The sequence below is a fragment of the Sinocyclocheilus grahami genome, unplaced genomic scaffold (genome assembly GCF_001515645.1).
Source record: "Sinocyclocheilus grahami isolate Dianchi unplaced genomic scaffold, SAMN03320097.WGS_v1.1 scaffold47.1, whole genome shotgun sequence".
Lineage (NCBI taxonomy): Eukaryota > Metazoa > Chordata > Actinopteri > Cypriniformes > Cyprinidae > Sinocyclocheilus > Sinocyclocheilus grahami.
The window spans coordinates 389,176-415,996 of NW_015505226.1; the positions used below are offsets into that span (position 1 = coordinate 389,176).

General features: G+C 41.3%; 1 protein-coding gene across 5 annotated transcripts in view; it reads left to right on the forward strand.

Annotated features, from left to right (window-relative positions):
- LOC107582672 (homeobox protein Meis1-like) overlaps positions 1–26,821 on the forward strand; it is a 67,259-nt gene that overhangs the window by 10,430 nt on the left and 30,008 nt on the right. For all 5 annotated transcript variants that reach the window (XM_016268587.1, XM_016268586.1, XM_016268588.1 and 2 more), the window contains 2 exons: positions 5,876–5,987; positions 23,693–23,838. In XM_016268587.1, the coding sequence (XP_016124073.1) occupies positions 5,876–5,987; positions 23,693–23,838 (258 nt within the window). The remainder of the gene's footprint in view (positions 1–5,875; positions 5,988–23,692; positions 23,839–26,821) is intronic.

Below are 26,821 nucleotides of genomic sequence, written 5' to 3' on the forward strand. Positions count from 1 at the left end.
GTGAAAAACCCAGCCCCCCCCCCCCCCCCCCCTCTCTCTGGTGAATGCGGCCCAGCCAGTTTGGATCACGTTGTTTTCCTCGTACTGCGCTGATAAACGCGCGGCCATATGAGACCCAGGTGCCATATGAGCGGAGGGACTAGTTAGCAGCTAGTTAACCCTTTCACTGCGGTCTTCATTCTGGAAAATCCTCTTTAAGTGTTTGGTTGTTTGACAGCTACCACATGTCACACGGAGTAATTACTAAACTACTGTAAACAATCATTTTAAATAGTATTTGAATTAATTAATTAAGCAATTAAGGGCACCCTTGAGTAAGCAAAACATTTCCAAACTATGTTTCATATGGAATACAAGATCACGGTATTTTTATAAAAAGCAACAATTTAATTTTCTAAAATATATATATATTTTTGTGATGTAATGACAGCAGCATTAACAGCAGCAGTGACTCTTTGTTATAAAACATTTGTTATACATAACTAAAATTATTCAATTAAGTTCTTAGGAAATATTAAATAAAGTATAATTTTCCTGATTTAACCGTTTTTATGCATTTATCAAGTTAAAAAAAGTTATTTAGAAAACTTAGAAAATGTAAGTTAAAAAACTTATGAAAAATGAAAAAAAAATCTTATAATCTTTAGACTTTGGGTTATTTTTATTTTCTTATTTATTTATTTATTTATCCACTCATTCAATCTAGGGGACAAAAAAGTGATCCTTGTTGAAGAATCAGCCTTATATATATATATATATATATATATATATATATTTGAACTTCATACATTTCGTATTTGAATATAAAAAGTGTGTTGTGTTACAGAAATAATTAAGTGAAATTAGTAATGAATGATCGATTTTGATACAACATTTGCCAACAAATAGATTTAGTGTTGCCAGAGTAATGACTTTATCTTTTGTTTCGGCATGTTTATTGCCTTCTTGTGCCTCAGTGCAAAGCAGGCTAATTTGTTTTCCGATTGGCTGGCTCGTGGTAACTTGTTTATGACGTATTTGCTCCGTGCTGACGCTCACTGAAGGCAAAGTAAAGAGTCTGAATGCATTTCCATGGGCTGCGGCATTTGCACAGTTGCCTTTAATTGCAGAGAAGCACTGCCATTTGCTAATGAACCCAAAGCCATGAAAACCTCTGCAGTGCTTAAGACTTCAGTACTCGAAGGCTCTTTAGATTATTCCATGTGGCCTGAAGAAGGGTTGAAATAATTGAAATGCTGAATAGTTTTTCTGTTTGCAGTTTCCTTTCTGTTTTTTTTTTCAGGGCCAATTTAAAAACTAAGGGTGTTATTACAGAGTAAGCTATGCTATTGATGTACTTCATAGAGGCCACCCAGAAGTTACACAGTTTTTGTGCTTAATAATTTGTGATCCGAAATATCATTTTGCATGATTTTGTTATATGCTCAGCTTTTAATGAATGAGAATATTTCGGCCTGTTTTAAAGGGTTCCATAAATAATGTCACTGTTTCCCTGCCATGAGAGATTCTTTTAGTTGTTGTTATATCCTCACTGTTGAATGTATCACTTGTGCTCGAGAAAACATCTTTTTGCACTTTTGGATGAGAACTGAGCATGCAAAAGCAATTTTTATCCACTCTGTTTTTAGTTAACGTTAGTTAAGTCATATTGTGCATGCTTTTGTTTTTGTTGTGAACCAAAAGTATTGTCTTTTTAAGCGTAGATTATTTGCTTCTTTTGATAGTACACTAGTTGGGCAATGTTGAAATTATTACTGTGCTATAATCATAGTCTTTGTTGAAGTAATGAGATGGTGAGATCCCTCGTTCTTTATCTGGACAAATGTTGGCTGCTGTCAACGATTCAACAAGTGATATAAAGAACAAACATGTGACTATTTTACCCTTTGAAGAAGTGGCATGGGAATATCAAATTGTGGTTTCTCCGATTAGTTAAATTGAAAACAGGCATTATGCATCGAGTTAAATGCTCTTTTTAAAGAGGCGCTCTGAGTTAAGTTCATGAGATCTGTTAAAAAAATTAGCCGTATTCATATATAAACTATTTATAAACATATAACATTGCTTGTGTGTAACTTTCTAAACTTTTTAAGTTTAAACTTCTTTGCAATTCCATAGTTGTTGTTATTTATTTTACATAATTTGCCTACGAGAACGGTCAACTTTGTAATTTTAAGAAATTAAGCTTTATCCCACTACGATTTGTTTTTAAGCCAGTGATGTGAAAGCTATTGTAATTAAAGGAGATGTGTGATTACCCTACAGTGCCATTAAGGGTGACTCTACTGGTTTTTAAACGAGATCTCACCCACAGGCCATTTTAAGAGATTTCGCTTTCTCTGTAGACCAAAACTAAGCAGTTTATTATTATTTTTTTTTTAAATTATTCCCCCCTCCCCAATTTTGCTCCATTTTGCTTTGTAAGATTTGTTAAAGGAGGTGTTTGGGGGATTGGACTGTTCTTGCATTCACCCTCCCTTTTCTGTTTCTGTGCATGCCAGTACCACATCCATTCATTTAAGAAGCCCTAATGTTTTGAACCAACAACCACGTGGTCTGTTATCAACCACGAGGATCTCAGCCTTATCAACAAGCCAGGGTAAACAAATAAACAAGTGTCCTGAACAGATTTAGTCTTTGGTTTTGCATCCACTGGGCAAAGTTCATGTATGAATCTTGTGCTTCCCAAGTATTTCCCAGCAGAGCTTGAGTATTTTAGTGAGCTTGTTCAAGTGTCCTTGCTAATCTTGTTTGATGAGGCATATAAAACCTCTCTCTTTTTCTCGCTCTATGTGTCTGTCTCTCTCTCTCAGTCCATTTTGTTGTGCTATCTAGATAAAGCCAGAACCAAAAATAGTACAATGTGACACTGGTGGGTGTGTGTTAAAAAAAAGCAGTCACTGTGGCATGAAATTGTAAACATATATTGTTTATAAGTTTTCTTTCCCCTGTGAAGTCTACAGTAACCCGAGACATTTTTCTTTATTATTATAAATGAATCGGAAGACCGATATTCTTTGCATGAGTGCTTGTATAATGTGCAGAGAAAGAGAGCTTCCATCTAAGACCCAACACAATGAAAATTCAATGAATTGGAATGCCTCACCGATCATAGCAGAATCAGAATTTCCAGCAAGGAAAATCTTTTCATGGCGAATTAAGCGGTGGAGGAAGAAAATGAAAAATGAAAAAATAAATAAATAAATAAAAGGAAAGGCACAGATGACAAACGCTGCTCCCTGGGCTACGCACTGCAGATTTAAGAACTTTAGTCAAAGCTATCCAGAATAGAATGTGGAAAATTGAATTTACTAAACAATTAAGCATTGAATTAATCTACATCCTGCAGTTGAGAGAGAGAGAAGGACATAAGGAGGGAAAGAGAAAAGGAGCAAGGGAAGAGAAAACATGTGGAGGGGGAGGGGACGAAGCCCAAAAAAAAAGAAAACGACTGAATAAATCCTAGCTAGCTCATTAGAGGGACAGTGAATATATCAAGTGTGTTGTTCTGTGCAGCAGGACGGCATTCTCTCCGCCACGGCACTCATCTCTCCCATAACCATCTGCATCCACACCGCCTCCACCCGCTGTTCATTTTGGCCCACATATTTACTCCTTCGCTTATGTGCCTCTGCAGTTTCCTTTGGGTGTCTGCTTGCTGGTGGACTGCTCTGTTTTTTTTTTATTATCATTAATTAGTTGTTAGATCAGTGGTGGACGAGATTGTTGGGGCAGTTATAAATAGACTCGAGTGCACCCTGGAGATGTCACTCACCCTCGGCCGAGACCCTCCCCCATTCCCATGGGGCCGAGCGGCAGCCTCCCACAAGCCCCGCTGCTCTTTTGTTCAATTACAGTTAATGCAATAGCTTGCTATTTTCTCATTCTAATTATATTTTCAAGTGGTATTTGTTGTGCGTAAAAACATCCTTTTACATGTGGATGCTCTGGGGTTCTCGGTCTCCAGGGTGCTGTACCATTCTTTTCCACAAAGCTCTGTATAAACAAGTTCCCTCCATTTCTCTCTACTTATGTGCCTCTGCAGTTTCCTATGGGTGTCTGCTTGCTGGTGGACTGCTCTGTGTGTGTTTTTTTTATTATCATTAATTAGTTGTTAGATCAGTGGTGGACGAGATTGTTGGGGCAGTTATAAATAGACTCGAGTGCACCCTGGAGATGTCACTCACCCTCGGCCGAGACCCTCCCCCATTCCCATGGGGCCGAGCGGCAGCCTCCCACAAGCCCCGCTGCTCTTTTGTTCAATTACAGTTAATGCAATAGCTTGCTATTTTCTCATTCTAATTATATTTTCAAGTGGTATTTGTTGTGCGTAAAAACATCCTTTTACATGTGGATGCTCTGGGGTTCTCGGTCTCCAGGGTGCTGTACCATTCTTTTCCACAAAGCTCTGTATAAACAAGTTCCCTCCATTTCTCTCTCTCTCTCTCTCTCTCTTTCTTTTACAAAGGGTTGTAGAAACTGGCAATTTCAGTTTTAACTCTTTGCTCCCTGGGCATGTGTTCTAGATTACATCTTACGGCATACTTTTGGTATGCTGCAGAATATACTATTTTTTTTCTCCTGGATATAAAAAAAAAAACATATCTAGAATGGCTGGCACCATTATGCCTGAAGTTTTTAGGAGACTTGCGGCAAGTCTATCAAATGCAGTTTGGATTGTTTCAGATTTTATTTTATTTTTGCAAAAAGAAGATTACATAAAGAAGAGTACTATTTACCTAGAAATGTTGTGACAATAATGGAACTTTTTTTTTTTGCACATTTGTCTCTTCATAGATTATCACAGAAATGGAAAGCAATTCATTCCCAAAGTTCTACTCTGCTTATGTAATATTTTGTCTATTTTGATAATATTTTCAATAAGAATACAGTATTCTTAACTACGTTTAGCACAATTATTCATGTTTAAATCCTGAAGACTGTGAATATTCACTGCAAAACCTGTATTTAAAAGCACAAAAAAAGTCTTAACGATTTCCTGGTCCTGCTATTGAGAATTATCATCTCTGATACGCGTCTTTTTACATCAGAAAAGATGTTGCGGCCTTCATCTCATATTTTCCTCCCACAGTTAATGTTACTTTTGTGGAGGCAGCCAGTGATAAGAGGCAACATCTGTTTTGTTCTATAGTACAAGTAGACCCTGCGTGGGGCTGAGTGTGTGCAGGCCCCGGCTCGCCATTGTTCCGTCCACTTCTCTTTATCCCCATGTCTGCTCCATTTGCCACATACCATCCGCCCAACAGCTGACACTTTCTCTCTATTATACACCTAAGCTTAATTGTCAATAGGATTTCTCTCTCTTTTTTTCTTCCTCCTCTTCCCAACTTGAAGGAGAATGGCTCTTATTTGATTTCATTTTGACACACGCACACACATATACTCTCCCTCACTCTGGGATATAAGTGTGGGGACTGACTGGCTCTTGTTGAATTCAGAGAACTCATGTTAGCAAGAGCATGTGTATGGACAGGCACACACTTTTTTTAAATGCTAATGCTAATTCCTCTTTCATTGTTTTTATATTTTGGTTCTGGACTATAGATATCTTGTTTCGGGTAATACAAGCTTTTTACTTAGAGGCTAGTTTGTGTTAACTGAAATAGTTTGTTTTTTTGTGTCATTAAAATCCTCTGTGACAGGGTTTGGTCCATCATTCTTGTGAGCTGTGCTGACTGAATTGTCGTGTGAGGTTGTAGGGCCTGGAAAGAGGATGAAAATCAATGAAATGAGGAACATCTGATAAAGCCAGCTGTCTTTGTAACATGGGACTGTAGCATGTGTGTGTTTCTCTGTGATCTGATGCCTGATTGTGGGCCTTATTCTCTCTCTTTCTCTCTCACTTTCCGCACAGACTTCATGGAACAGAGACCATGACGATGCAGCTTCTACACGCTCCGGGGGAACACCAGGACCATCCAGTGGAGGACACACATCGCACAGCGGTGACAACAGCAGTGAACAAGGTAAGGATCTGTGATGTCCTTTGGTGCATATGTAAGGGATAATGTACAGTCAGTCTGTCATTATCATAAAATAAAGCCTGACAGGGTTATCAGGACTGTAAATTGGCTTGCATGTTACACAGTTACTTACAAATTAAATAAATAAAAGGCCAGGGGATATTGATCTTAGTTTATCATTTTATTATGTGAGAAGAAAGAGACCACAGAGTGATAGGACAGAAACTAGCACAGTTAGCTAGAAAATATGGGACAATGATTAGTTATATAGTTTGCACAATACTTGATTGAAGCATCGACCAATCAGAGTCAAGTATTACAGAGCGCAATGTAATAAGTATGCTTCTATGGAAATGTCACTGTCTGTCTATGCAGATGTGTCCAGCTTACCATCTGAAGCTGAACATGTGCATGGAGAGAGTTAAAGCAGATGTTTAGGCTGCTGCTGGCTGGTCATGTGGCCGTAGGTCCATCAGCTGGTTGGGATAAGACTGCATTAATGAACCTTTCTCTGGGCCCAACTGGACAGGGTGTCTGAAGAAAGCCGCTGGTGATGACAGTCTAACAAAAGAGCATTTACAGTGATGGAGCTTTATACATTGTGTTATGTTCCAGACCAAGATTATGGAACTTTCAAAGAGAAAAGATATATTCTCAAAAAAAATAAATAAATAAAAAAACTCTCTTGGGTATCTTCTTTGGAGGATTTCTCTCTCAACGGAATGAAAGCTAATGAAAGCGAACTTCACTTAATTCGTCATGTCAACAAAATTCAAACTGTAAACAGAATCATCAGCTGTTCGGCACTGTGATTGGCTAGTTGTGTGGTTTAGCCAATGAGAACTGGTGTAGGGGTTGCCGGATGGAAGAATGGAGGAGGGTTTCAAACAAACTGTACGTAAAAAAGCAACTTCATTTATTATTGAATGGGATGTCAAGGCAGCAGTTTGAGGGCTGCACAGCCAGCAGGCAAAGCAGGATGAGAGCAGAAAGGACCACATTATGTTCCAGATGACTGAGCAACGATTTATTTACCAGCGCCAGTTTTCTCCCCCCACAGAGAAGAAGAGCAAAAAGAAAGAGGGCAGCCCGGCCTAGTCGGTCAGATGGCCAGTGACTAATGGCCCGGTTGCTCGCCACATTCTGATTGGATGCCTTAATGAGCACTTTTTGTGCCGAGTTTTGGCTCCTGCGGTGACCTTTGCTCTTTATTGACTAAAGTGACACGTCATTTTTCACATACTTCCAATTATCGCCAGGCTTTTACTGTTTACCCCCTTCGTCATCCCCTCATGTTCCCTCACCCCAGTGTTTTGGATGAATGTTTGATGTGTCGTACGCTAGTGGGAAGAGGCTGAGCTATGAACCTGGACATATGCTGAGTGTGTTTAGCGGGAACAAATGACCTAAGCACTTCAGCCCCTTCAGTCTTATTCACACCAGTGGAGGTTTAGTGGAAGTATTATGTTAATGTGGGTTAATTGCTGATTGTGTAAAACAGTGCTGCTAACCGTATTAGCATGTTCTGTAAGGAGTGACTTCATAATCCCAATAAGACCATTATTCTGCTGTTGGCCAAGAAACTCATGCCAATATGTCCCCAACTGGTCCCCTCTCTCGCACTCCTTTTTCCCTCTGTATTGCGCTTCTTTCCATGTGCTTACACTTTATAATTAGCATTAATTAGCATCATATTCTGAACTACGTGCCAATCATGACATGGACTCACGTTTAAGTTATCTAGATGCTGACGAACACTTACATTTTTTTAATTCCACCTGTTCTAATATTTTAGCTGTTGTTGCTCCTTTTAAGTTGAAAAAACACAAGCACAACTCTAAGCCTTGGTTAAAGGGGTCATATGATGCGATTTCAAGTTTTCCTTTCTCTTTGGAGTGTTACAAGCTGGTTGTGCATAGATAAGATCCCTGAAGTTGCAAAGACTAGTCTCAAAACCAAAGAGATATTCTTTATCAAAGTTAAGACTCTGCCACGCCCCCCTAAAACGGCTCATTCTAACACGCCCACACATATCTACCTCACTATGTGGAAATATTTGCATAATGCTGCCCAAATGTGCACGCAAAGAAGGAAGGCGTGGTTTCAGTAACCGCAGTTAGTGTTGAAGCAGCCATGTCAGGGAGACGCTGTGTGTTTCAGTGCAAAAGCAAAAGCACTTTATTTGGCCTTCCGAAAGTAGAAGCATTTAGGAATCTTTAAGATTACTTAAAACAGAACAGCAATGCGTTTTATGGACGACCGTTTCGTGAACCTAGGAGAGGAGGTAATTCTGACTTTGCTATGACAATCTGGCGCTTCTGAATCAGCTACTGTTTTGTTATTAGTTTAAGTATTTGCTATTGACTGTTCAAATGCGGAGTTTTGCGCATTGTGTGTGTGTGTGTGTGTGTGTGTGTGTGTGTGTGTGTGTTTGCGTGCGCGCGCGTGTGTGCGAAAGAGAGAGAGACAGCGTCACATCACAATAGAGTCAGCTGTCTTAACCGCGGCTTGTGTATTGCATCATTACTGTGTCTGTTCCCCTTTCGGGCTTGAACTGATGGTAAAACTAATGACATTATTTACTGTCTTTACATTTATTTTGAAAGATGAAGCTCACGACTATGGTAAGGGGCGTTACATTTCCGACGAGTGCTTGCGGTGTTCGGCCAATCACAATGCACTGGGTCAGCTGGCCAATCAGCGCAGACTGCGCTTGTCGGAAGGAGGGACTTTGTAGAAAACGAAGCGTTTGAGAGAGGCAGGACATACAATAATGTACAGTATTTGAAAAATAATGTGTTTTTTGAACATTAAAGCATGTCAACATATTCTGTTACACCAAATACACAAAATAATGATATTTAAAAAAGCATCACATGACCCCTTTAAATGACACTACTCGTTCACTCAGACAGACCTGTAGAAGGGCTGAACGTAAGTGGAATAAGGATAGATTACACGTTTCCTATGAAATCTTAAAGGACTCCCTCTCTGCATTTCAGCGAGCTGCTAATGCTGCCAAGCGTAAATATCTCTCAGAGTTAATTTTATGTAACACTACTAGGCCTAAAGCCCTCTTTTCAATAATTGATTCTGCTCTCAATCCCACTATTAATCATTTTCCTGAGACATCTGATTCTCATTGTGAGGATTTTGCTAGATATTTTAATGATAAGATCTCACAGATTAAATCTATATTGCCTTTGTCAGCCTATACACCACTTGATGTTCCTCTCTGCTGTTCTACATGGTCTGTCTTTGAGCCTATCACCTTGGACTCTCTTAATGAGATTGTTGCTTGTTTAAAACCCACTAGCTGCCCTCGGGATGTGATTCCTACACATTTTCTTAAGCAAGTTTTTCAAGCTATTGGCCCTGATTTGTTGTCTGTCATCAACAAATGTCTTTTTACTGGGACCGTACCTGACTGCCTTAAACATGCCTCTGTTTTGCCTCATCTTAAAAAAACTAATTTGAATCCCAATCTCTGAGTAATTTTCGCCCAATCTCAAATTTACCTTTCCTCTCAAAAATTGTAGAAAATGTGGTCTTGAGCCAACTTTTGCCTTTTTTGAATGATAACAATATACACGAGAAATTTCAGTCTGGTTTTAAAGCCCGTCACAGCACCGAATCGGCCCTCTTAAGAGTCATGAATGATGTAATGCTCACCACTGATACCGGGCAGTCTGTGGCTTTGGTCTTGTTAGACCTTAGCTCTGCATTTGACCTGGTCGATCACAATATTCTCTTATCACGTCTAGAAGCATGTGTGGGCTTTCGGGGTACAGTGCTCCAATGGTTTCGCTCATATTTAACCAATAGGAGTTACTCTGTCTGCCTCGGGCACCATTCTTCCTCTGATAAACATTTAAGTTCTGGGGTCCCTCAGGGCTCTATTCTTGGCCTGGTACTGTTTAATCTCTACATGCTACCTTTGGGTTCTATTTTATCTAGATAGGGTGTATCTTTTCATCTGTATGCTGACGACGCACAAATTGATCTGCCTTTAAAGCGTGACGATAAGCATGCCTTTAAGCCTATATTAGACTGCTTAGACGAACTGAAACTCTGGCTTGCTAGTAATTTCTTAAGTCTTAATGAGAGTAAGACTGAAATTATCTTGTTTGGTTCAAATAATCACAGCATTCATGATGTTGATCTCGATACTCTGTTACCTTACAGTAACACCTGTGTTCGATTTGATAAGCAGATATGTGCTGTGGTTAGGTCTTGTTTCTATCATCTTCGTCTTTTAGCAAAGGTTAAGCCCTTTTTATCTGGTAAGATTTCAAAGTTTTGTTATTTGTTTTTAAGTCTTTGCGGAACCAGGCACCACAGTACCTATCTGAACTACTGCATCCTCCTTCTCAGTCTACATCACTTAGATCTAGGGACTCTGATTTACTTTATGTTCCTAGAACCAGACTTAAAAATAGGGGTGATCACGCATTTGCGGTCATCGCATCCTAAGTTATGGAATAGCCTTCCAGCCTACATCAGATCTGCCCAAACCTTGTCAACTTTTAAATCCGCCTTGAAAACGTACCTTTTTTCCTATTGTATTGTATTAACAAGCTATCTACCTTACAAATATCTATACAACTGCTGTAAAAAGGCTCTTGTTGTTACTGCGTTGTTCCTGCATCTTTGAAACCAAAAAACGGGAGTGAATGAAATGAGAATGGCTTCGATATAGAAACGGCATCATAATAAACAAGGATATGCCTCCAAACTGCATAGGGACATTGCATACCCACATGCATAACATAGTACATCTGTAACCCATCAATGTAGAGTTTGGCACCATAGCTGATGGTTCTAGTGGTTTCCGTCCGCACCATGTTTTCCATTCCACGTCTAAATAGCATCTCAGTATGAATGAGGATAGAATTTTCCTTGTTCGTGTTTCTGTACCCATCAAAGTGCAAATGTATCCCTTTAAGGGGGGAGGATCAAGCCCACTCCTCCCTCTCTGCACTCACTGAAACTTTCTTAGCGGGGTCCAGCAGAGACTCAGCACGGCCCATCTCTAATTAGACCCCGTTTATTAGTGTAGCGTGCTCGTACGCACCCGCCTTTGTTTAACAGCTGCCTTCTCAGGGGATTGTATCTTGAAGCCATCTTTTCTGAGCGTCTACCCTCAGTGGGCAAAAAACCCAAAAACAAATCATTATTATGGACTGCTGAGTATTGCTCGCTCTGGACTCTTGGCAAGGCCAGCGCCCACCCTGATTAAAAGTAACACCCTTGGGCTGCAGCGAGAACACAGGCGATATAAGCCCCTACCAAAAAGGGGCAGGGAGCGTGGAAAATGACATGCTCTCACATACGCAGAGATCATGCTGTGTGTTTTGAAAGGCTTTGGGTTTCCTCTGCCTCATCAAAGGGTCTGGGAACAAGGTGATGACTACAGGAGCCAGATATGTATCAGCAATTACCAGGACCCATTTGCGAAAGGCCCCATGTGTGCCAAGTCAAATAGTTCCTGTGAGGCTCTTGTTATTGTCTGCATAAATTTACATGCAGAGCCGTGGACTCCAAAACTGTACCGCGGTAAGACTGTGGGAGCCAGTGAGAGCTCAAGTGAGTTACTCAAAGTGAGTTAAGAAGTTAATTTACTTCGCCAAACTCGACAGGAATGGCTATTGATGGATGTGACCATTCAGCTGCGGTGTAAGCAGGTCAATGTACAGTAAAAACCCACTGAAACTGCCTCAAATGTGTGAAAAATTTGGAATGAGTTTGCACAATGTATTCTGCTGTAAATGTTACATGGACTCATCTGGTGCTGCGAAAAGCTGCAGCTAAACTTCATGCATCAAGCTGATCATTATTTTGTTAGATTGATTGTGGTGAGTGTTGTTGTCATCATTGACTTAATGGTCAGTTTGCTACAGGCCTGTGTGAAGGTCAGTCTGAGCGAGAGCTCTCATTGGCTTCCAGCCACCATTTCTGATCTGTGATTGGCTGGCATCTTAGACTGACCAACAGACATGGCCTCTGACAGGATGCCAACAAACCTTGGAGCCTGGATCCGCCCACCGAGCCCCCGCCTCACGTGTTTGTCAAAGTCACCCGTTAATTGCAACGATTGTCCAGCAGACTGGAAGAATCCAGCCCCTTTCTCTCTCACGCTTTCTTTCTGTCTCTGAGTGCCGCCTGCATGCCTTTGCATTTCTCATGCGCTATTTTCAGTGCTCTCCTCAATTGCTGAGTGCACTACAATGCTGATCACTTCCTTTTTGATTTTACAGCAGGGTCCTGACTTTGTTTAGCTCAGTCACTTTGAGCTGTTAAGAGGATGCCCCTCCATTCGCACGCTGTCTGGATGCTGTCGCTCTTTGACTTTGTTTTTTTTGCTTTCATCGTGCTTGGTGTGTGCGAGTGTTGTGCTTCAAAGAGCAATAGGAGCTCTATGTTGTCATTCAGGTGTAGTCAGTCAGTGGTTGTTCCTGCTTCACTAGATTCTCCTCTGTGCATGCAAAAGTGCTGCACACAGGAGGGGGAGGCTGAATGCTCTCTGTGCTCCCCGTGTATCAGTGGCAGCACGTTGGTGGAGTAATCTGGTTAAATCAGAGGCATAATGGCTGATAAAAGGTGTGCGGTTTTTATAGTGCAGGGATCTATGAGCGGCACCGGTCGGCCCGAGCAGCCCCTGCTGTTTTTCTCTCTCATTCACATCACACATCACATCATACACACCCACAGAAGGAGCAGAGAAGAAAGAAAGAGAGGGAAAGGCATAAAGAAAGCAAGGGATCACAGGAAAGAGAGCAAGGTGCCAATTCCAGTAAGTGTATGTAAGTGTTTGGAAATGCATGTGCTTGACAGGAAGTACGAAATCAAAGAGTGGTTTTTATTTCACACAACACATCATGTTTTCTCTTCCAAGCCCCTTTGCATGATGCTCTCATGAATATCACATTGTGCCTGCAAATGGCTAAATTTAGCCATTATGACAAAGTCATGGAGAAGCCAGCCAGTGTCAGTGAGGGGCACAAATGGAGCCGTGTCCTCAAGAGCCACTTGCTAGTTTTGTTAGGTTATTTAGGGGAAGGATGCAGCTTGGGGAACCTAGGGGAATCCAAACCACTGGCATGTTTATGACCCCACTGAATCTCAGTAGTGATGGCACAACCAACAACCTACCACTTGTTTCTCCAAAAACGATTGTTGCCAATGGTTTTATGGCCCCACTTCTGATAGGACTGTATGTACGCACAGCGGTCCCATGGTGAAAAAAGGGGAAATGCCGCTGGTTCCCACACCAAGGGGCAGTTTGCCTTTGGGATTAGGCTGATGTCCTGTGTCATGTGGAAAAAAAGAGAGTGAAAAGTGAGAAAGGGCAAGTAAACAACCTGCCCCCCCCCTCCTTTCCCCATATATCAGCTGTTTCTTCTGCTTTCCTAATCATTGCCTTTAACACGCTTTCATAGCCTGATTGAGAACCTTGTCTCTGGGCAGATAATACTCATAAAGCTGGTATGATAAAGTGTCACTGTTGTGTTTGCTCTTCTGTTTGCTCTGGGATTTAACTACTGCTGAAGTACTTCTCTTCTCCCCCCACCCACGATCATGTGAACTCTGGGAGACGGCTGGCTATAGCACTGCTGACATCTTTCTCTTCTTCTATCCACTCTTTTATATTCTTCGATATAATAAATTGGTTTAATGTGACAATGTTGCATCTCTTCTCGTTGACCTCTTAAAGGTGAAGTGAGCCATTTATGTGCCTCTAGTGGCACCTAAAAGAATTGCAATTATTTAAGCAACCAAAACTGTCTCAACCTATGTTGTGGGGCAGGACTGTTTGTTTGTTCTAACATTGGAAGACAGGCGAGTGTTTAAAACATGTTTGAAAGTCATAATTTTTGTGATTCTCTAGGGTGCCAATAATAGTGTGGAAATTACACCCTTCACCTTTAAGGATGTTTAGCCCCAGGGAGAGGGAGTTTTGGGTTGGACTCATTTGCAATGTGATGTTCAGTTTAAGTGGGAAGCAGATGTTAAATTTAGATCAAATGCTATAATTGTGGTGTGTTAATGATGTAGACACTTTGCATCTGTCTCCATGTTTACAGGAAGTCCTTCTAAATCAATCCTTTTTTCTTGCCAAAACCAGATTTTTGGTGTTTGCTAAATATTCCCTTTACAGCCACTCACTGTCATCATCGCTCATCTGCTTGTACATTCTCAAATTTGAATTCTTTCATCTCTTTTCTCTGTTTATTTGATATTCCGGATAGCAGCATTACTGTAAGTTCAGAGCAGCTGCAGAACTATTAGATTGTCATTGATAGAAATTGAAATAGCTAGTAAAATGAGTTTTTTTTCTAATAAATACTCAAGATGTCCACTTCATTCATTGTTGATTCGTCAGATGCAGGGTCACTGTTAAGAGGGGTCATGTTATGTTCCGCAATTTATGTTGCCTTTCCTGATCTGCCTCTAATAGCTGGGAAACCCCTTTGCTCCACTTGAAAAATCCCCATGCCGTGCCCTGTCATCTGATCTGTGCTGGAGAGGTTCATGTGAATTTGACAGAAATCAGCGCAACTCATCACTGACGTGTCACAACGCATTAGGTCTGCTGTAGAAGACCTGAGTGAACATTACTCAGCGTGACCTGGGAGGAGCAGTGTGCACCCACCGGGTGTCTATCAGATATGCACACATCCAACTTTTCAGGAAAGTGCTGATATCACCCAAAAGAGATATGCTATCGCCGCTTGGCTCACCTGATAGAGAGGACAGGAAGGCCAAGGAGTGAGGCGAAGATGAAGGGAAAAGAAGGGAGGGAGAAGGAGGGATGGAGGGGATGTTGGGAAGGGAGTTTGAAGAACAGTGAGTGACAGTAAATAAACAGGCTTTAACTCTTTGTTCATTAATCAGGTGCTCTTGTGTGGCTGTGTCACAAGCACTCGCCTTAGTTTATTTAGGGCTTTGATAAAGAGATTAGCAATCTCTTTTTGGGGTTATCCTCTGCCAAAAAGGTGTCTCTTGTTGACGATTCTCTTCTACATTATCCCCACAGACCTGTAGGAGCTATTCTAGTCAACCATGATGAACACCTGATATATTGTTTCCAAATAAAATTAGATTAAAAATATAAATCTTTCTGCAGCCATCGCAGGAAAAAACATTATCCCAGCAGGATAATCCTCCTGTGATCTGTAGGGATGTACATTCTTTCTCTAAGCAGGAGGACAGTCTTTTTATTAGCGGTATCACAGTGGGTTTGAGTCCAGCTTAAAGCCACACACAGTATTGTTCTAATTTTAGCCTCCAAAGAGGATGAGAATGAGTAGCCTGCTGCTAGTTTGCCATATGCTGCCCTACTGATAATACTGCGTGAAGAATATTTTCCTGCTGATAGTGACTAGGACTGTGCGTGTGAGGTCCTGGGACTGTTACAAAGTGTGCTGTCCAGAAGAGATATGACGAGGAGATGCTTGGTAGCACGTCAAATTTTACTGATTGTACTCTCTGATAGTTAGTTTCTTCTTCCATATGTCATCCTCTTTAAATTTATTGACTTTGATATGTCAGTTGTTGTTTTCCCTTACATGTAAATTTACCCTGATGAATAACAATTTTTCTATACCACTTGACACCAAATAATTAAATTTGGACATGTCAGAACCTCTATCACAAAGACCATTAATGCATGAAGCCTAACAAAGAACAAAGGAATTTACCAGGCCTATTTGGAGACACCCCAGAAAGCCAATTTCATGCGAGTAAACACCACCAAAGCTCCATATTTGGGGAATTTGGCTTCCCTTCCACTGTGTGCTAAAGCTATTTGACCTTTGTATTTGTCACCAGAGACTTCTCACAGAGAGGGATTATTTGCTGGGGTGCTGGAGTTTTGGAGTGGAGGTGGACGAAGGTGTGTGCAGATGGAGACCAGTGCATAAAGCACCATGGGGAGGGCTGTGTTAACAACAGGCCGAAAGCTTGACCCAGGACTGACCCTTACTAAACAATCCTCTCCCAGAGCCCAGCCCTGGTCTTTTGACATGGATACCTGCTGAAGGGATTTAGGGGGAAAGATAAAGACCTCCTCAAGCGTTTTTTTTTTATTTAAGGAGTGAAAGAGAGATAACAAACAAACAAAAGTGTGTATACTTTTAGAGGGTGTGTATGTGTATGGAGAGAGGGTGTGTTTGCCATAATGTGTGCTTGAGAGAGAGTGAATGCATTTGTGTGCGAGCATGCATGCACTTTTTTTTTTTTGCGAGAGGTAACCTGATAACCAGCCATGCCCTAGGAGCCCAAATGAGTCAAAGAATGGCAGGAACCAGAAAGATTCCCAGGTTGATAACCCAAAAAAAATGGCCAAAAATGGCCCAACAATTGTTCCTGCTCTTTGTGAATATATGTGTTAGTGCGTATTTGTGTATTGTGGTCTCAATAGAGGACTGCACAGCCGAGATGTAATGGTATCGCCCACGTCCAGCCACCCTGCTCTGTTGCTGTCAGGAAGCAGACGTTCAGCCCAGCTCTGTTTCCGTCACTTCCAGCCCTGAGCCTTATCTCCCTAGCTCACCCCAAGCTGATAGAACTACAATTCCCCCACATTCCCTCTGCTCCACTTCCTGTGGCCTCAGCATATCTAACAGAGGTGAAAATGAGGCCTTCGTTAGACTGCAGTATGTATAGGCATAATGGATTTGCCACTTTGAATGAAGGACAGCATATGAAAGACAGAAATGCCACCTGACATTACAATTCCAACAATATACAACAATATATATATATATATATATATTTCTGTATTTATTTATTTTTTGGCTCTTAAAAGTGCAAAATGGATGTTGACGGCACAGCTCAACATAGAAAAGTCAGTAACAAAATGCTTGAAGTCTTGTTGTCAATCTGTTTTCAGCGTGTTAGGATGTAATTTTCCTGCAGCTCCAGAATGTTTAGTCACAAGGCATTTATGACTTAGTTCAATGCTTCAAAAAAACAAATAAATAAATAAAATAAAAATAAATAAATCCTAGTCAAGCAGATGCAATTGAGATGAATAGCAGTGCTAACCGTTAGCTTTCTCCAGCTATTATACACTTCTTGAGTGAAATGGAGGTCTTTGTTAAACTGCAGTATGTTTGGACATAATAAATCCACCAATCTGAATGAAGAGCAGCCTATCAAATACAGAAAAGCCATTTGATGTTACAGTTCATTTGAATGACTTAATTTTTTCTCCGTCTTTTCAGTAATAACAGTGCAGCTCTTTTTTTTTTAAGCGGGGATCATTGTGTGTAATTCTGACATACAATTCACTCTCAAATGTTAACTACATTTAACAAAAGCAGGGGAAGCCAAGCAGACTATTACTAGAAGTGAAATACCCTCACATTATCTACTGTACTACAGCCCAATGGATGGCGATACGCTGTAGTTGGGGAAAATCCCTGTGCATTAGAGCACTTATCTTAGCCTGTGTCATTTAGATAGCTGCCATGTGGAAAATTATCTGCCAGAAGCCAATAATGAAGACCGCTGCAGTTAACCACACAGATCTGTTTCCATTTCGCTCATTACCAAAAAACACAAAGGAACAATACAAAACAGTTTGTCTCCAGGCCCCTGTCTGTTACCTATATTGAAAAGTTGCCATGCTCAATTGAATTTCATATTTCAGAGTCAGAGGGTGGGTGTCATGGCTTTATTTGGCTGTGTTTATTGTTTTAGTTTCACCTAGAGTAGATGATGAGCGGTTTAAAAGCGTTCAGATGAGTTGAATTCCAGGCAGGTTGCTGCAGTAGTGCTGTTGTTTTTGCGAGCCAGTGAAGACTCTTAGCTTTTGTTGCGAGCCATGTTCCTTTTTTAAAAAACACTTTACTCTCAGCCATCCGGTCTGCCTAGATATCGAACAAAGCTGGCCCTGGAGAAGGTGTCAAAAGCTGTCTGAGAGAGAGAGAGCGAGGGAGAGCGAGGGAGAGTGTGTGTTGCCTCAGTGGAATCAGAGGACTCTTAAAGTGTTCCCGTTTGAACCTCACCAGCCTGCCTTTTCTGCCCGCCTTACATCTTCAGATTAAAAAAAAATTACAAAGGAGAAAAATCAATAGTTACACAGTAAAAGTGCTTGACATGAAAGGCTAAACTCAGGGCCCTACACTTTCATTTGACCGTTTCCCCCCCTCGACACACAGACCGGAGGAAGAATGAAAAGAGGAGGAGGGGAGGGAAGAGGAGAGAGTGAGAGAGACCTCAGTTTAATGCTGTGTTTGTGCCCCTGGGCCTCAGTACGCTTTCCAATGTGTCGGGGGCTTCAGTGGAAGTGACCCCTACACAGACACGGACGAAAGAGAGCCGTAACATTTGCAGTGACATTTTTGCCATCACCTGTGGGTATGTCAGCGGCCTGATCCCTGAGACCTGGGAATATGCATGAGGAGCTCTCAGCACACGGCTGACTCTGTTTAATTAGAGGCATTATAACACAAAATATGAGCAACATTATGCACTTATTACCCTCTCTGTTAGCCCCGCTGCGAGGCAATGACAGAGACACATGAGGTATGGGAGAAATACTTGTAATTACACCCCCCCCCCCCCCCCCCGTGTCATCATATGCGTAAGAAACGAAGGAAAAAGCACTGTCATTATTTAGGATGCCTGCAGTTATTTACAAATGTCATTATTTAAAATGAATCCCGGGTAATTACGGATTGTAATTATGACTCTCTGCAGATTAGTATTTACAGAGCTATTTTTTTCTACATAATTATAAATCAAAAAAGTATTTATCTTAGCAAGTTCAGCATAAATACACAAATATGCACAGCTGTGCATGTAAATATCGCAAGACACATGTGCTCAAGAGGAAAACAGAGTCAACATAACTAAAGATCTGCCACATTGCCACCATGTTGCATCTCATTAAACCCTCTACTTTCCTTTATATTTATCCTACCAAGTCAGAAACTAGAAGAGCTCAGGCCATTTTGCTAGAGGAGGGAGTGATTGCAGTCAGCAGACTGCTACTAATGTTTGTATGTATTTTAGGAACAGAAAATGTATAGTGGGGCAAGCGTGCATGGCAAGCTCCCTGCTAATCTAAGTGTCTCTTGTTGGGAATCATACCGCAGGAATTCCTGCATGGTCAGAATATTTTTTGAGTTGGGAGGCGCTTGTGACCCATGCAAAGGAACCCCCGCTGCCTGGTCCATTCTAACCATGTGAATGGCCTGAATACAATGAACCCAGCTTTATCTTTTCTTCCCCGACCCTCCCCTCTTCCCATTCGCCCACTCTCTTTATATGCAACCCTGTGTGTGAGAGTTAGAATGAGGAGTGTGTGAACGTGTGTGAATGTGTGCATAGTGAAAAGAAGGCGGATGGCGGGCCCTTAAGGCTGAGATTTTGCAGGACCAGGAAAGCCATAGTACAGTCATATGAGAGTGTGTTTGAATGCTAAGGGAGAGTGAGAGAGCAGTACAGGTCACCTGACTCCCTCCGCAGAGAGAGGCCAGAGGTGCTCTAGAAATCATCCATGGACCAAATGTGGTGTAAAGCAAAAGCCAATCTGTTTCCACAGCTTGGCCCCATCCATCAGACCATGGCCAATAAAATTTAGTCAAAACACTTCTTAAAATTGGGCAAGAAGCTGTACTGCATAAACTATGACAGCCTGACTTATAACCAGGGCTGAAAATTAACACTCGCCAAGTGCCAAATGCAAGTAAAAATCAGCATTGGAGAGTATATGAGAACAGTACTACTCGCTTTCCGGTAACTTTTTTATTTTTAATTTTTTTTAACAATGCCTGAGAATGTGATATGGTTTAGCACAATTATTAAATCGCAAAGACTGAGTTGTAAATATATCAAAATATAATCTGATGCGCTGTGTGTTTCAGAGTGAAGCGCAGCATTGTGATCTTTTTACAGTTCACAGTAAATGCTGCTCCACACAAACTTCACTGCTTAACTGCAAGTGCTGTGTGTTTTTAGTCGCATATGACATGCATTTGAAAATGCAACATGCCAATCATCTAGTTTTTAACAAGAATGGATTATAAATCAGAAGCATTTCAAAAAAATAAGTTTCTTTGCAGTTTTCCGCAAAAAAATAAAACCTCTTTGGTTTAACGTTTGAAAGCGAAGAAAAAGACAACCATAAATATTAGCATTGTAATTTTACTGTTGTTATATAAATTGTTAATAATAATAATAATTATTATTATTTAATTGAAACATTGCAGAAAATAACTTTCCCCTGTTTTCCATTGCTTGGACAAACAGGTAGCCCCACTCGGTGGCAGATATATTACGTACTTCACCTTTACCAGCACATTCTACTATCTATACTAGCCACCATCTAGACCTAACCAACCAGCCTAAGCCGGTCTGTTCAGCAAAGTTGATACAGTAGATCTCCATCTCAAAAATGTAATGTCAAGTCATCTTTCTTGTAGCTTTTAAATGAACGTTTGACATAGTGACATAGAAATGTGCTCGATGGATTGGAAGTGCCACTCTGAAAATTTGTAAAGCAGCAGAAAAATGGCTGACACTTTGGAGTTTTGGATGCACAAGGCGAGAGGAACAGATAGTGTCCTTTTTGAGTAATCAGATCATAACAGATTAGCCCACATCTTTCTGATAATGTCAGAAAGCGCCTTGAGTATGTAAGAGAGAGTGGTGGAGAGTGACATGGTTCGGAGAGATCGAGAGAGCAGGAGACAGGTATCAAGATGGAGCGGATGAGCCAATCAGAAGAGCTGGCTGACAAAGGCATGTTGGGACGCTAACCTGATTCTAGCAGCAGCCAGGCAGCTAGAGCGTCACAGGCTGATCTCACGCGTGGATGTGTGTGCGCGTGTATGAGGGGGTCATAAAAAATTCTCTCCCTGGTTAGCCGCGGGGCATCCTCCTCAGCCTCTGGCCTGCTCCAGTCACTGGCCTGCTCTCTAATTGCTGCATAGACTCCACCACACATGGCCAGATGAGATGACATTTTCCTCTCTGTCAGTGGCGAACCGGACCAAGCACCCCCCTCCCTGCAGTAGTTGCTAAGACGCTGTCATAACCCATTAGCAGTTGGCCAAAGTTCGCCCGTGGCATTTCCTCATGGCATCAGCGAAAAGGCGCATAAATCTGCCAGTGGAGCCTACTGCTGGACTAATGAGGCTGTGAGCTTGTTTATGGACTAGCATCATTTTTATGATTATTTCCACCTTTTCAGTCTCGCCGCATATCATTCGTCTTTATTTGGTGCGGGAAGAGTGCAGAAGCTCGGCAACGGGCTGACATTTTGACACAACAGTGCCATATAGACACTGCCATAAGCCTGTGCCTACACTCCAGTGCTAAAATAGATGAAAAAATTAGGCCTAGACAAACCGGAACAAGGTGAAACGGTATCAAATTGCGTCAAAGATGGAAATACCAATAAAATTGACAGCAATAGGCAGATCCTGCTTCCTGACACACTAAAATAGGTGTCCTGAGAAAACTCACATCTCTATGACAGCCCTAGGCTCTGTAAACGGCAGAAACAAACGAGTGAGGGGAGAGACAGCTTTTTAGCCAACCAGAAATGCTCTCTTCTTGTAAATCATTTTGCATGTTTGGCTTTGCTGACATGATTGTGGAGGGCAGGGTTTTGGTGAGAGGTGTTGAAATGAGCAAAATGGCGGAAGTTAGGAAAATGTCACTTAAAGTCACGTCATCTTTTTAATAGCATATAAATTAACATGTAATATTGTGTATTGTCTAAAAAAAACCCTCAACTGTATAGACACTGCCATGTGCTTACAATGACATCACAATGCTAAAAGAGAGGTGAAATGAGTCCCAGGCTCAAGTTGAACCAGTATCAAATTGCGTCAAAAATGGAAATCCCAATAAAATTGACAGCTCCCCCTCTTTTGCCTTGAAGGTCTAGGCCTTCAGAGGTTAGTTTTTAAGGAAAAATATTGGGGAAGGGAGGTTAAATAGTTCAAAATGGCTAGAAGAGGCGGAAGACAAAAGCTCAAGAGAGCACACACGCAACGGAGTTACCTCAGACATCACTCACCCTGCCCTCTTTTACTCTTTTGTCGTACCCCCTTCCTTCTTCCTCCATCTGACCTGATATCCAGTGTTTGCTTCTGTTTTGCTAACTCACATGGGACAAGCTCTGAGTTTATTATTTTAGGCTTTACTGAACACAAACTAGTCTTAACACCGGATTTGGAGCATTTGATTCTAATGAAAATGGTGTCTTAGATTACAAACCAGCGGTGCCACTGCCTTCACAGATGGGAGCTGGGAAGTTCTATTTGCCTAAAAACAGTCGGAAGACAAACTGCTCACTAAGCATCAGTAAATTATGTAATCGAAACGCGCCTTTGACGTCTCATAGTAATTTTTTTCTTGTGTCTGTGTGTGTTGAGGGGAGGGCAGTTCGGCTCTGGTCAGTTTCTCAGTAAGTGACTGACTGAGGGAAAGTGCCCTTGTGTAAAAGGCAAAGCCATTGTATCTACATAAGTCTTCACTTAAAAAGTCTGCGTCTTTTCTGGGGCTTCTCTCCTAGGTGGAGAGGGCTGGCGGAGAGTTTTATATGGAATGTAGAAAGCCTTCTCTCTCCTAATGGCGTATATAATTCAGGTGCCCGCAAGGCATGCTTTCAGGAATTCTTTTGCCTGAGGTAATGGGGAGCAAAGACTCTTTTAGACCCTTGATTATTCTATTGATGCATGGAGCTGGGGAAATTTTTTTTATCTCCAACCGGATTACTGCAGACATTTCCATTAATTATCAATGATACAGGTGCCTTATGTCGCTGACTGAAAGCTACAGCGAGAGAAAAAGTTAACCCACCATAATCTCTCTGTACGAATTGGGCTTTTGGAAGTGCTTTATACGTAATCAATAAGTTACTCTCTCCATTACTGTGCCACCGCTATTGAAAGCCTTGCAGTGTGCAGTTGTTTGCCTCACTTGTGTTTCTTTTATGGTTTATTACCTGAATCATGGGTTCATAATAACAATTATCAGAAGCCTTCTCAGTGGCGTATTTGGGCTCTCATTGAGGGAGAATGCGTACAATAATTGGGGATAGGAATAAAATCAGCATACGCAAGCAAAACGGCAACATGAAGCTGAAAAGGTGAGGTAAGCCATCTCCTCTGCTCTGGTATGTTGAACTGCCCATTATAAAGCCTTATCGAGCACCCACAGGTTGCTGCAAGCAGCCATGCAGCATTGATATTAAAATGCAGCTCTTTGAAAAGCTGCCGTTTTGTGCGGCAGCCATATTCACCCCCCTCCTTCCTCTTTTTCATAGCGTGTAACTCCCCCACCTGAGGTAAAAAGACACCGGGGCGAGCTTCAATCAATATTTCCCTGGAATAATGAAGACTAAATCTCTCTGTCATTCTCAATTCTTTGGTGACTCACTGTGTTAGAAGGCAGGGGGGAAATGCGACCTTACAAGTCCATTGTACTCTCTCTCTCTCTCTCTCTCTCTCTCTGAGCGTTTGTGTGGGGGATGAGAAAGGGGGGTTATTTATAAAATTATTAAAAATGAATGCATTCAGACGTGATGCTTTTAAAGCTATACTGAAGCACTATTGTTGCCTGTTATCTACTTACCCTGTTATCAAGTTTTTGGAAAACTTAAAAAATAATGCAAGGCCTGTTTGAGTGTTTTTGCTACTGACCAGGAACTGACTGTCCACTGACTCCCTGTGTGTTTGTGACAGGTGATGGGCTAGACAACAGTGTGGCATCACCTAGCACGGGAGATGATGACGACCCCGACAAGGAGAAGAAGAGGAATAAAAAACGTGGTATCTTCCCTAAAGTGGCGACCAACATCATGAGGGCATGGCTCTTCCAGCACTTGACGGTGAGTCCAGTAGAGTGATCTTTCCTCTTTCTGCTTCTCTTTGGGCCTTCTACAGCCAATACTGCATGCTGTACTTCAAAGCCACTGAAATGGTCAAATGTAGTGCTAATGCTACACACATGCTTGCTCTCTCTCTCTCTCTCACACACACACACACACACACACAATTTACTTTATCTTTCCTAGCCTTAACCACACACTCTCTTAAGTTTTAAGCCAAGGAAAAAAAACAGCCTTAAGCTGAAGATAGTTGATACAGATGTAAGCTGTCGTTTTCCATTCTTTCTACTATTATTTGTGGAGAATTTTAGGAAATCTCTGTAAAATGAGTATCTGGAGATACCCCCTAAAATATTTGGGCACTAACGTGACATTTAAAGATGTAGGGATATAATTTAATTATATAAGAACATATCAAACCAAGTGGCATTTATTAAAAACGATAGCACAAGCACAGTTTACAAGCCAAAGTTTGTTAGGTCGGGGGGGAAAATTGTGTGTGTATATATATATATATATATATATATATATGATGTTGTAGACTAAATGTAGTTGTAGAAACATTTAAAACCAAGTGGTATAAGCATCTAAATACTTTTGGGGGCCATTGTACATCTATCAGAACTGATTTAGCTGGTTAGTTGAATGTGTTTTTGGGACTGGTGGTTAGTTCTCTTACTGTGTCTGTCTACACCTGCCATAGAGAAGTGATAGAGCAGCATGGGCCATTGATGTGGTTGGCTCTTCCTCTTGCTTTGATGGATTTCACTTCCTCTATTTCATTTACCACAAAGTAATCGGAGGGCTGTCAAGACACCACTTATCTCCATATATCTATGCTTCTCACAGGCATAACACACCCCTGCCAGCCTCTCTCTCTCACATACACTGAGATGCAGGCTCTGCACAACTCATAATAATAATGACTCTTAATTAAAGACAGTGAAATGTTCACATAGGGTTATTTTAAATAAACATATTACTTAAGCCTTATTCGTTTGTGTTACACTTTATGACTGAAGTAGCTGTTATGGCCCAGCAACATGTATTTTTAGGTGTTGAAAGGAAATGTGTTTCTGCAGTCAAAAGGGAGTGCATTTGATCAGTGCAAAAATCCCCCACATGCTCGCTCCCCCTTGGCCCCTCCATTCCTACATCTGTGCCACAGAAATACGCCTGAGCACCCCAGAACTTCACCTGCTCCAAACACACCCCCAACACACACATACATACTCTCAAACCCCCACCAACTACCACCTTTAGCGGCCCCAGGAGAAAGGTGTGTGAAAAGAAAGCCATTTGCCAGTTCACACAGGCGCACACACACACACGTACACACAAACCACAATAGCACAGACTGATGGAAGTTTAATTTCTTGTTTGTCTTGGCTGACCAATATGGTGGACAGTATTGTGTCATTGAGGGCTTGTTCTGTCTCAAGTGTGTTTAACTATAATGTAGGGACAAAGTTGTCACAAGGAAGATTGCTAAATCTGACAAAACCTCCCTTTTAGGACAGTTTGAAAGTAAAATATAATTTATAAATAATAAATGTTATTATTATTATTAGTATAAAAATGCAAAAATACCATATATAACATATGGTTAGGGTTTAGGTAAGGCTTAGAATACTACTCTTACTATTGCTTAAACCCTAACCTTAAGTATTAAACTTAGGAACATAACTTGTCTTTCATGCTCTGTATATCTTAAATCACATGGCTTGTTAAGGAAAGACGTACTATAAAAAAAAAATATATATATAGAGAAACCAATAATATGGCATCAGAATTCCTACTAAAGTGTCTGAGAAGAAAGCATGAGAGAAAAAGAGAGATAGATTGAGAGACAGACAGAAAGTGAGAGAAAGGAATTTAACTTTAACACTGAGACAGAGAGTCAGATCGAAACATAAATGGAAACACTTTTGGTCTCTGCCGTTAATAGGTTTGCACAGCGCTCCTTACAGCAAACTCGGGAAATTAGACTCATTTCACTCTGCTTCAAATGCTTCACTCTGACAGCTCAGCATTTGTGTAGAGAACAAAACAACACACAGCACATGAGGCACGGATGACTGAACCTACGGACAATGCAGTCTTCTCGCCTTCCGTCTCCAACTGGCTTTTACTAAAAGGACATCGGAAAGTCTCAAGAGGGGCCACAAAGACGTAGGAAAAAGTGTGAGAGCACAGGATTGCTGGAAAAGTTAGTTGCTGAACCTGCGATGTCCCTTTTCCTCAGAATCGATGTGTAAAGGAACAGTCCTCAGGTCTGGCCCTTGGAGATAAAGACAGCGGGAATTAGCAAGCGGCACAAACAACACACACAGATGATAGCCTTCTGTCTCAGATAAATATAGATTACATATGTCTCGCAGTTCAGGGCCCAACTGCAGCAAGAATGCACTCTTTGCACGTCACATGAATTAACCAGTGAAGCCATTGTGCCGAGACAGAAGTGTGTGAAGTGGGTGGCAGTACAAGATTATTCCCATTTGGTGGAAGAGAGGAGGATAGGAAACAATAAGCGGAATGGAGAGAGATACAGAGGAGACGGTGAAGGCTTATGGGGAAGCAACACCCTGAAGCTGCTCTTTAATCAGTTGTTTTCAATCCCCGGTTATTAGCCGGCTTGAGGGCAAGTGGAAGCGGGCATTTACAGGTCTGAGAATAGTATGGCGAGAGATGCTAGCTAATTACTTGCCACTCAAAAGTGTTTTAGCATGCTGTAAAACTGGCGTGAACACATTCCAATAAACTTTGTGGTGAAGTAAAAAAAAACAACAACAACAACAACAACAAAAACCCTAAACTTTTTATTGTTCCTGCTTTAAAGTTGTTGTTTTTTTTAATCTGAGAAAGATAGTGTGATTGTGCCAGGCATCCTGGAGAGGAATGTTGGGTGCACTGAACAGCTTTCCTGTTCCTGTGGCCATGAAATTGGACTCTTTGTCCCCCTCCTTCCCATTCCTTGTTCCCT